The 12,413-nt window shown below is 39.2% G+C and overlaps 1 protein-coding gene across 1 annotated transcript in view; it reads right to left on the reverse strand.

The window, feature by feature from the left end:
* The window catches only part of LOC311282153 (bcl-2-like protein 15), a 62,999-nt gene extending 57,779 nt beyond the window's left edge, over positions 1–5,220 (reverse strand). The window contains exon 1 of the mRNA XM_084395777.1: positions 4,899–5,220. Coding sequence (XP_084251903.1) covers positions 4,899–5,067 — 169 coding nt within the window. The 5' untranslated portion in view covers positions 5,068–5,220. The remainder of the gene's footprint in view (positions 1–4,898) is intronic.
* Positions 5,221–12,413: the final 7,193 nt, after the last annotated feature.

Genomic DNA, 12,413 nt, shown 5'->3' on the forward strand with positions numbered 1-12,413 from the left:
CGACATACGATGGGAGCGCAGACCACCTTGTCGGTTGATGTACGCTACTGTGGCGGTATTGTCTGATCGGACTAATACGTGCTGACCCCTGAGCAACGCACAGAAGCGGTGCAGGGCGAGACGTACAGCCTGCAACTCGAGGCAATTGACATGCCAAAGGCGCTGGGGTCTTGTCCAGGAGCCCGCGGCAGCATGTCCATTGTACATGGCGCCCCAGCCCATTGTGGAGGCATCTGTTGATATAACAACATGGCAGGAAACTCGTTCTATGGGCACTCCAGCCCATAGAAAACTGAGGTTCGTCCACGGGGTGAAGGTCTGACGGCAGGTCGAAGTCACTGGGACTCAGAGTGTGCCGTGTTGCCATGCCCACCTCGGGACTTGATCGCGAAGCGGTCTCATATGAAGCAAACCGAGCGACGTTACTGCGGCTGCGGATGCCATATGCCCCAGGAGCCTCTGAAATAGGTTCAGTGGAACCGCACTCTTGCCCTCGAACTGACGAAGGCAAGTTAGCAGTGACTGCGCGCACTCGCTCGTAAGCTGCGCGCACATGGCGACCGAGTCGATTTCCATACCGAGAAAAGAGATCCTCTGCACGGAGCAGAGTTTACTCTTCTCCCAGTTGACCCGAAGGCCCAGACAAGCTAGGTGCCGGAGCACTAGGTCCCTGTGTTCGCAAACCTTGTCTCGAGAGTGAGCTAGTCGGAGTCGTCGAGAGGAACGAGGGCTGCCTCGACAACCTTCGTGAAGACGCGAGGAGACAGGGCTAGCCCGAAAGGGAGAACCGCGTACTGGTATGCCTGCCCCTCAAATTATATAAATATATATATACTGGTATGCCTCATTTGCATATGTAAACATGACATTTCAGAAAACTTGTAATACAAAAAATGTCTGTCTCTATGTAAGTGAAAAACTGGAAAGGTTTTATGGTGATATCTATAACTTAAAAATTTTACCCTATCCACCTGTAGTGTTTCGGCTGTGAATAATGCACCTATTGTTTCAATAACAATTACAAGAAAATGGGACCCTTATTTCAATGTTATACGGTGGATCCTTATTCAGGAGACATTGAACTTTCTAAAAATGTGGTATAACAACTTTTCCTCAAAAATGCCTACAGGGTTACACAATCTTGAAGATTCGGACCTGACTATTAATGATAAAATAAAAAAAACACTCACTGCTTTTGACCGAATCCCTTTATCTTTAATATGAATCAAATGATATTTAATTCATACAGTGAAGAATATACAGTGTTTTATTTTTACATTTGAGTATTCAATTTCAGATTTTTAATCTTTGTTTGTAATTTGCTTCTTTGTTCCTATTTTTAAAATCGAAAATAAAATAGCCTGCCTTGGTTTATTACAGAAGACTGTGTATAATGATTGCAGTCAGCTTAAAGGGCATTTGTTTTACAATATTGGGTTGACTAAAATGGAAAGAAAAACTAAATCAATTTCAAGGTTCACAGGTTTAAAGGTTTTCCAGATAATGATCTATAAAAAACATTGACAGCCAATCAGAATCCATTCCGCTTTAAAGAGCTCCAGCATTTAAAGCGGCAGACGACAAAACTGCAGTACATGCTAGAATGAACAGTGTTATCGTTCATTGGTGTGTATAGTTGGTCAATATTTACCGTTACAGCTATCTTTATAGTTATTGTTCTTGGTGTGAATAGGCTTTAAGGGTGCCACCCTAGCTACTGGGTCTGCATTTACTTTATTAGCTTTCTGGCATTTTACAGTGCCTTTCAACTCTCTCTTTTCGTGGGCATTTAAACTGAATCAATAACACGAATTAAACAATAATTTGACAAAAAATAAAAATAAAAATAAACAATAAAATATTAATATTTATTAAGTTTAACATCTGTCAGTGCTACACATTCCTCATTTATCTGTAATATAAATAAGATGCTAACATTTTTATTTACAGTGATACTGTCATTCAGTACAATGGATGACACTTTAGTGTAAAAGAGAATTTGCATTACACTGAATGACGAAACTTCTACATCATCTTAAATTGCAGGCCATCAACTGGCCACTTGTGTCAAAAAGTGAGCTTGACCAGCTAAGTTAATCACAATTATTAACAACATCTACTTATTTTTCAAAACAATCTTTGACATGGTCCTTTTAATATAACACAGCCAAACCTTTTGTGAACATGCCAGGAAAACAATTTTTTTTTTTTAACTTGGTATTGTATATGTTTATTAAACATGTAATGGCAAAATCAAAGTCCGGATCATTATGCTGAATGACAATTTTACACTTTGGAACATTATTTACCCCATATGTTGACATTTTATTTTCAAAAAAGTTATTTGAAATATTAAAGTAGACACTTTACTTGCATTTAACATGGTTTTTAATGTATATAAAATGACTTTTGTAAATTTAATTTGATGCGGACACCAAAATGGTGACGTCTTGTCTTTGACCCAGACACAACTGATGATGGGAGCACAGGTGTGGACAGGGAGGAACGGAGTGAGCAAATGAAAAAGAAAAGGCAATATATAGGCAAATGTATCAAAATTTATAAAACGTAAAATAAACATAGGCTACATGGTGTTGTTTTATTATTATTTTTTTTGTTTTTTTTTCATGGTTTTCATTTGATAGTTATAAGATTAAAGGGGTCATATAATGGTACATGCACTTTTACAAGTTGATTGTACTGAAATGTGTGTTGGCAGTGCCTGTACACAACCATAATGATAAAAATGCATCCAGTGTTTTTTTTTTTATCTTCTTATATGTTTTCCCCCATCTCAAATCAAGCCGTTCGATTTTGTGACATCACAAAATCGACGCCCCTCCCACGATTGTTGATTGACAGCAGCGTTTCAACACAGACCCGCCCTCGCTCGTGAGCGACCTGTCAATCATACTCCGCGTGGACCGGCGCGGTCATTGTTGATACGCTGGAGCACTGTCTATGAGCAGAATGGCGTCTAAGCGATTGTGGTGTTCTGTTCTTGGGTGTAATAAGGAACACAGCAGTCATTTTGATGTTCCTAAATCCGAACCGCTGAAGACGCAGTGGCTGAGTTTGTTTTCGAAGGGAATATTCCCCACGATCAACGTCAATGCTTTCATGTCTGCGTGAATCATTTCACACACCAGACTGCTTTACAAACGAGGGTCAGTAACGTTATAAAGCTCGTTTTGCTAAGAAGCTGCTCCTGAAAAAAGGATCGGTACCAACTATTCGTGTTCCTGCTGCACCTCCAGAATAACTGAAGTGAATGTAACGTTTTATTAACCTTTATATTAATATTTATATTAATCTTTGCCAATCGCTTGCTGGCTTGATGTACGACGTTCTCAATATAATTCATAATCCCACGTTTATAATGAACAACACGTTATGGTTATTATGTTATTATTACAAACAGTGTACGCACAGAACAGAGGGGCGGGGTGAGCAAAGCTCATTATCATTTAAAGACACATGCACTTAAACGGCGTGCTGAAAACAGAGCTGTTTTTGACCAGGTAAAATGAGTGTTTTCTTACAATACTAATGAGAATTTTTAATTAAAGTATATTACAAACTTTGAATTTAGACCCTACAGAATCATATTGGCTTGTACAAAAATGGCATTATATGACCCCTTTAAAACATTTTGCCAAAATGAGGTCTCATGTCACTGTTTTTTTTTATGTCAGTGCAAAACTAGGGTATGCAGATTAAGACAACTATTCATCAGCATGCATTGATTAATCCCATGTTGTAGCAAAAAAAAGAAAAGAAAAAAAAGGTGCGATCAAATCATGTGCTGGTGCGACCAACAGAGAAAGTTAGTCACACCAGTGCAACCAGTGGGAAGAATGAGTCTAGAGCCCTGCTTTATATTAACAAACATATCTTACAAATCTTATTTGTTTTTTTGGGAAAATATCTGTTGATTTTATAAAAAAAATAATAATAATTGAATTACTGAAATCTATTTAACTGCTGGTCATATGACCTGATGATGTCACATAATATCTTCACCTACCCTGAAACGATCACACGATTTAGATTTAGGAAATACAAGTTTGTTAAACATATTCAAATAACTTTCATGTTCATGTGACCTAATGATGTCACATCAGTAATATCTTCAAATACCCCTGACACACATCTTATAGGACTTATACATAAAATATAATTTTGTGTATGTGATTTATTTTTGAAATATTAAAATCTATAGATTTTGTAACTTGACATGATAACTTTCCAGTTTTGTTTGTCAATGTTTATATGAGTTAAAGGATTATTTCACCCATAAAATTAAAATTATGTCATTAATTACTCACTCGTGTCTTTCCACATCTGTAAGACCTTCGTTAATAAATAAATGATGACAGAATTTTCATTTTTGGGTGACCTAACCCTTTAATAGAAAATTATAAAAACAATGTAATAACTATATGTTACTGTATCAAGTGAATAACCCCTTCAAACCATTAAATGACTTTTCCCCCCTGCTACCCCACTTAATTCAAACTATAACATGTATTTTTTTTTTAATCTATCCATATTTTGGAATCTTTAAATGATTTTTTTTTTTTTTTCATGCACTTATGACAGTCCCTTAATTTGCTCAGTGAATATCAAACAAATGTCTAATATCAAACTAACTTTACAGCAGTCACCCAGCCACCTTGCTCCGCATTTCAGTTTTAATATAGACAGTTTAATAAACCGTAGTTTTAATGTCGTTAGCAGTTAACACAACCAGATGACTCTGGTTTGTATCGACGTGTTTCGGATGTAGCCTAAGCTATTGGGTTAGCAAGCCATTGAATGCACTTTCATAAGGGAAATAGCTGTACCATTTTTATAGAATGACTCTAATAATATTTAGAGTGAGAACGAACACTTACCATCTTCAGGACCATCATGCTCCACCGTATCAAGATCTCGTACTCGTAAGAGGCAGTGTATGACAGCGTCTGTTTGTTTCTGGATGTCAGCAGGTGCCATCGCATTTACCTGTGTTAACCCGTGTAGATTTTCTGTTTCTAATATTTTCTGTTTCCGTGGGTGGAGCATACGTGAATATTTCCAATATTACTACTCAATATTTCCCAGACATGCGCAACTGCGTGGAGACTGGAGAGGGGGTTCAGCCAACAGTACCTGTCACTACCTATTTTTATGGTCACTACTCGATCCGTACCCGGAAACACGATCTGTACTGCGCATGTGTGAAAACGCGTCTCCTTCCTGCCTGAAGTATGTCGAAACCATTTTTTTTTATTTTTTTTTTATTAAATGCTCCTAGAAGAAAACAACAAAAAATTTTTAAAAAATTTTAAAAAAAATTAACAACAACCATCGTCATTGTCATAACAACACAACAATACTCCAGAGTCCCTCAGTCCAGACCTTTAGCCAGTTCCTTTAGCCTTTCAATCCAGATCAAGAGCCAAGTCCTTAAACACAGCCACTGTTCACAGCTTTTAAGTTTTTAGAGAACTCAATAGACTCAAAATACATTTTCATTTCAAGTTTAAATCTTAAAAAAAGAAGATTGCATTTAGAAAATGTACATTTGTGAATGTGAAATTTAGCTAACAGAAAAATAAGGTTTATAAAATAAATATCACTTTTCTTTTCACATTCATGAAAACCAAAAATTACATTTCTATATGTAAATTCAAAGTTAAAATTCACATCATTTAATAAAATCACAAATGTCACACCAAAATGTCACTGTGAAAGAGCAGTTCCAAAATAAATGTAGAGTAGTTTCAGGTTTCTCTGACCAGAAAGAACAGAGGGTATTAATGTCATTCTTAAGTCTTTTGAGAGAGCACTTATCTGGGTAAAACCTATGAATTAATTTAAAGGTAATTTCTCTCATTTTGTTAGTTATCAGGTATTTGTAAGGTAATGTCCAAACTTTTTTCCATGGAATGTCACTTACAAAACCATTCCAATAAGAAATTACATATGGTATAGAAACAGACTCCTCCTGAAACAAGACTCAAATTTTCTTATTGTTTTTTGATTTAGATGAAGAAGAAAGGCACTGTTTACTAGATCCACTGAGCGACAAAAAGATGAAAAAGAAAATCCTTTAAAGGAGTCATAATGTTCTTTTAACTTTGGTACCCAATGCTCTATTGTAGTCTTTCAGGCACTTCTAAAAAAGAAAAGTGGAAAAAAAATCAACACAGAGCCCCTCAGACCCTTATTTCTAAAGGCATTATTGTCTCGCGAGATCTGATGCGATGTTTTGGCTGTCGTGGACGGTCATTATAATAATGCAAATGAGGGGCGCGTTGATTGGTTGCAGGAAGGAGGGGGGTTGAGCATCATTACAAACTGACATGGCGCAAGTTGTCAATGAACCCGACCCGGCCGCGACATATGGGATTCAACCGTACATGTTTGAGCCGGATTCTGAACCAGAGCTGGAAAGGGAAGATGTAGAGTTGTTGGATGCACATCTACATCAAGATGTCTCTGAATGGTAAAGACAATCATTTTGACTGAGACATACATTAACATCAGTTCGAGCAAAAACGTGTGTTGCTATTTTCTCCCACATAAATTTACCTTTTATTTAATGTAGATTACATTAACGGAGATGTAGTTTTTTTTTTTTTTATCAGCTTACAGTGGTTTTGAGATTTTTACTATCATGTGGTGTTTTTGCCTTGTTTCACGTTGTGGTTATTTAGACATTCAATATGTTTCTTCTTTAGACATGCAACGTGATGTTATACTTGCATTTAAACAGTTTTAGCCACTGAGCATGGACTCCTGTACCGTCACTACTGTAGCTGCTAGTGTAAAACAAAGTGGAAAGATGTGGCTAGCATTCGTAGAGTCCATTCCCCGTGTTTACCTCGAAGGTAACGTTACATACAATAGCCGCATTAGCAGTTAGCTGGTATTTGTTAACCACAGTAGAGCAATAAAAACACAGTCTTACCTTTTCAATTTCTGGCAAGTCCCTGATGGTTGGGATGGCACCTTTTCCCAAACGGAGCTTCGAGGCCAAGTTCGCCTGATATTGCCCCAAATTTGTAAATGATTCCGGTGTAAAATGTTTAGCACACACACCTAACGATACGCCACTTGAAAGAGTTGTTGGGACAGCGTCATTAAAAATGAATTTCCTCCACTGTTCCCTGATAGTTTCGTCCGTTTTTGGTAGATAAAACACATTTGCATGTTGTTTGTGGCAGTCACCCACAGAGCATCTCAAGTGTAGGCTACACTCGGTTTCTCCATCTTTCTCGAGTCGACTAAACTGAATCTGAGGGGGAGAGGGGCGGGCTTCCCGCGGCATAGGTTTGCGGTGTCCATATTTGGTATATCCTCCCCCGTCTTGACGTCAAGAGGGGGAAGAAATCAAAATCTCGTTTTTTCGTGCGCGTGCACGTGGCCTATTTTACAAACCCTGAGGTAAACAAACGCTTCACTTTTAAATATCGGCTTCCCGGCCAGTGTACAATCATTATGCAATCATAACATACATTGATTCTCGTGGAAAAGTGAAATTTCTACATTATGACTCCTTTAAAAGCATGAGAACTCCTTGTGGCACTGCATCAGCCACGACTGCAAACTCTTTTGGAGTAACAGGAATTCCATGCTTTACCAAGAACTCAGAATAATTACAAATTGAACCATTTTGATTGAAAAGTTGAGAAACAAAAATAATTCCATTTTTAACCCAATTATCAAAGAAAATAGATTTATGTTTATACAGTAGGTCCTTATTATTCCAAATTATATAAGAGTGAGGTTTAAAATTGTGTTTAAAGATGACGGACCAAGCTAATAACATTTGCCTATGAAAAAGGGGTAATTTGACAGGGATTTTCATTATGTTATAAGGTTAATAAGAATTTGAAACCCCCTAGTTTGGAAAAAATAACATTACGGATTAGATTCCAGATAGATGCGGGCTTATTAATAAAGTTCTTTATCCAATTTATTTTAAAGGTGTTGTTTAAAGTGGTAAAATCAAGGAAGTTTAAACCCCCCTTCTCAATGGTGTTCATAAGTACAGATTTTCTGACAAAATGAGTTTTATTCTTCCAAACAAAGTTGAGGAGCATTGTATAATTTTTTTTTAAGAATGGCGATGTGGACACTCAAAGAAAGAGCAGCGTATGTTAACCTTGACAAGCCCTCAGCTTTGGCTAGTAAAATTCTTCCCTTTAAGATCTCGCTGGAGCCATATATAAAGTTTTTTCTGTGTACTCTCAATTAGTGGATTAAAATTTACAGAGCTTCTTTCTAGTTCATTTTTTGTTATAATAATACCTAAATATTAGGGGTGTAACGATTCGTTTTAACAACGATTCGATTCGTATCACGATTCATGGTTGTCGATACGATTCAAGGACAATATTGGTTCATTTAGAACGATACGATCCGAAACGATTCAGTGACTTTTTTGCCAAAAATTCTTGTAAGGGAATCAGGTATCAATTAATTATGGATATAAACAAACAAGTAAACAACAATTAATGTCAATTGCATTCACATTTTATTTGAATAAAGTAGGACTGAACGATTATGACAAAAATTCTAATTGTCAATTATTCCCTTGAAATTGTAATTGCGATTATTAATTACGATTATCACAACATTGAATGATGTTTTGAATAGTTTGGCCATGGGACCTACATTTCCCCATGGTCATCAAGCCGCGACCCACCTTTTTAGGAATTATATAGGCCTATTATAATACATTTGTTTACACAAAAATGGTTGACACACAAGTTCTGTCCCCCTTTACTTAACATACAAAAAAAATTGTAAGAATATGACAAATACTGATAAACAGTAGGCACTGCGAGGTTAAGCTATTAAATAGTAGTCCCAATTAGTTTTTGTTAATACAATCTTGGTATGAGCCACCACAGTCATATAAAAATATACAAAATAACCAGTAAGTGGCATTTTGTTATGGAAACAAACAACAATTAGGCTACCATGGTGATACACAATACTTAGAAGCACTGTTAAAGAAACATGGAAACTGCTCCTGATAAATAGCAATACACATGACGTACCAATAACGTAATTTATTGGTATTTTACTTTTATTTCTTAACTTACTAATTTACGACGTTGCATTCTCGTATGTCTTTTGCACTTTAGTGAAGCGATACAGCGCGCTCCGCCGCATTTGCGCGTGCAATTGAAGAGTGCGCGCTACTGCAGTATAGCGGCTGAGAGGACAGGAAAGTCAGTTTTTCTGAGGTGAGAGACTTTGCGCTGCTTGTTGTCTTTGCGCTGCTGCTGGCGCGTCACACATGGCGACGACGTCACAGATAGGCAGACTGAATCGAGTAACGTTTAACGCCTTTATCATTAAAAGTGCTAAGAAAAAACATCCATATAAAGTCTGACGAGCTTAAAGGGTTAGTTCACCCAAAAATGAACTAACCCGAGAATACTTTTTGTGCTCAAAAACAAAACAAAAATAACGACTTTATTCCACTATTAATTTCCTTCTCTCTGGGCCTCGAGTCTTTTCACGTAGTGTTTAAGCGTAGCGCGTCTGTGTTGTACGTCACCACGTATCACACACATGACCAGCGTCGCCCAATAGTGAGCCTACGTGGTGACGTGCAACACAGACACGCTACGCTTAAACACAAGTGAAAAAACTCGAGGCCCAGAGAGAAGGAAATGAATAGTGGAATAAAGTCGTTATTTTTGTTTTGTTTTTGCGCACAAAAAGTATTCTCGTCGCTTTATAAACTTAAGATTGAGCCACTGGAGTCACTTGGACTATATTAACGATGTCTTTAATACATTTTCTGGGCCAGCAAGTTATAGTGTCTTAGAAGCCTATGGAGGAGTGATCCAGCTATCAGATTTAATCAAAAATATCTTAATTTGTGTTCCAAAGATGAACAAAGGTCTTACGGGGTTGGAACAACATGAGGGTGAGTAATTACTGACAGAATTTTCATTTTTGGGTGAACTAACCCTTTAAATCCAATGCGTTATTTCCTAGTATCGATACAATCGATTCATTACCTTTTAAAACGATGTTAGATCGATATATGTCCAACTTGCCGAGCACATACCAACTTACCAATAAGACCAACTTGCCGAGCACATATCGATGTAGTTGGATCGTAGGAATATAAATCGATACATCGATGTAGTTGATGAATCGTTACACCCCTACTAAATATGATACCTGATCTCTAATTTGAATATTACAAATTTGTGACAAATTACACTCTTTGAAGGACATCAGTTCACATTTCAAAAGGTTCAAGACTAAGCCTGAAGCTTTGGAGAATTGCTGGATATACTCTAGTGCTAACGGAACTTGGTTAGCATGATGCAAAAAAAGTGATGACTATCTGTTTGTCAGCATTAGAGATACCACAAAGACCACTATTAGAAATATAAGATGCAAATATCTGGGAAACTAGTAAAAACAAATAGGGGGATATTGGACATCTTTGTCTAATACCACGTGACAAATAAAACCTAGGAGAAGTACCGTCTTCACGACACACAGGGCAGGCGAGTGACGCAGGGACCTCGATGGACAACCGGGCTGGTGGTGGATGGCAGATGAGTGAGAAGTCTATAATTAGTGATGTGACATTTGAAGCGAGGCGTCGGAGCTTGTGTCGAGAAAAAATGGGCGTGCCAGATGAAGCCGCGATTCGAGGCTTGTATTGTTAACGTGAAAATCACGTGACTAATGACAAACGAGGCCTCAGTTTGTGTGGATACGTCATCGGTTCGGTCTGAGTGTCGCTTTTGGAAAAAAGGCGGTTCGAAACTCGTGCCACCTTGTGGGTGTTGTCAGGAGTAGTAGAAGCAGTTGTAGTAGTGTCAGAGAGTCAGATAACTATCATTGTCATTGTCGTTATTGTGTCATATACTGTATGTGTTAGGGCTGTATATTATTACATTATCAGGTTAGAATAGTTATAGTATATTGTTATCATTAATTATAGTAGCTATATTATAGTCTTGTGTAATGAGGACACTGATGCAGCATTAGAATCCATATGCAGAAGTTTATTGCAAATATCAAACAACAAACACGTGGAAACAGGCAGAGGGTCGATAACAGTAAAGCAGTCCGATCTTTCGGCAATCCAAGGGACAATCCAAGAGACGTTAGTGAGAAACCAGGCAGAGAAGTCAAACCTTGAGATCAGTCCACACAAGCAAACAATCCAGAAAGGGAAATCCGTAGAATCAATGGTCAGAGAACGAGGCAGAATCATACACATGCAGACAATCAGAATATCAGGAAAAACGCTTGGTAAGGCAGGGTAAACTGGCAATACTTCGCGATGAGAAAGCACATGGTCCCAGCTTAAGTAGTCCCAAACAGGAAGTGAATGTAGAAGCAGCAGAGGGAGCGCTCAGTCAGTACTCGGGTGATGGCTCCCTCTGCTGGCTTGGCATTACAGAACCCCTCCCTCTAGGAGCGACTCCTGGAGCTCGGCGAGGCCATCCCCGCGGTCGGGGTGCTGGACGGTCAGGTCTGGCTCGATGGAATTCCTCCGTGAGCGATGGATCCAGAATGTCGTTGGCGGCCACCCATGACCTCTCCTCAGGTCCATAGCCTTCCCAGTCCACCACATATTGGAGCTGACCCCCTCTACGCCGAGAGTCCAGTAACTCTTTTACCTGGTAGGCGGGCATACCACCTACATCCAGGGGTGGCGGTGGTTCTGGGGTCATCTGGCCGGGGTCAGCCTCCGGGTGGACCGGTTTGAGAAGGGACACATGGAAAGAGGGAGAGATACGGTAGTTAGCAGGAAGCTCCAGCTGGTACGTTACCTCATTAATTCGTCTGAGAATCTTGAAAGGGCCTACGTACCTTGGGCTGAGCTTCCTGCTGGGCAGCCGCAGTTTGATGTCCCTCGTAGAGAGCCAGACCCGCTGTCCAGGTTCGTAGGGAGGGTGTGGACGTCGGCGTCTGTTGGCCTGGATCTCCTGATTCCTTACAGCCCGTTGAAGACGCACATGAGCACTGTCCCACACCCTCTCACTACGTTTAATCCAGTCGTCAACTGCTGGAACCGAGGAAGGTTCACCCGACCACGGGAACATAGGGGGCTGATACCCCAGGACACACTGGAAGGGGGTGAGGCCTGTAGATGCATGAGTGAGTGAATTCTGGGCATATTCGGCCCAGGGAAGAAACTCTGACCACCTATGTTGTTCCCTACTACAATAGGTTCGTAGATAACGGCCAATCTCCTGGTTGCGTCTCTCCACCTGGCCGTTGCTCTGAGGATGGTATCCAGACGTGAGGCTAACGTTAATATCCAATTGTTTGCAGAACGTTTTCCAGACTTGGGAGGTGAATTGTGTTCCTCTGTCGCTGACAATGTCCTCAGGTAAGCCATAGATGCGGAATACATGGTTGAAGAGAGC

The sequence above is a fragment of the Rutilus rutilus genome, assembly GCF_951802725.1.
Source record: "Rutilus rutilus genome assembly, chromosome: 22".
Taxonomy (NCBI): domain Eukaryota; kingdom Metazoa; phylum Chordata; class Actinopteri; order Cypriniformes; family Leuciscidae; genus Rutilus; species Rutilus rutilus.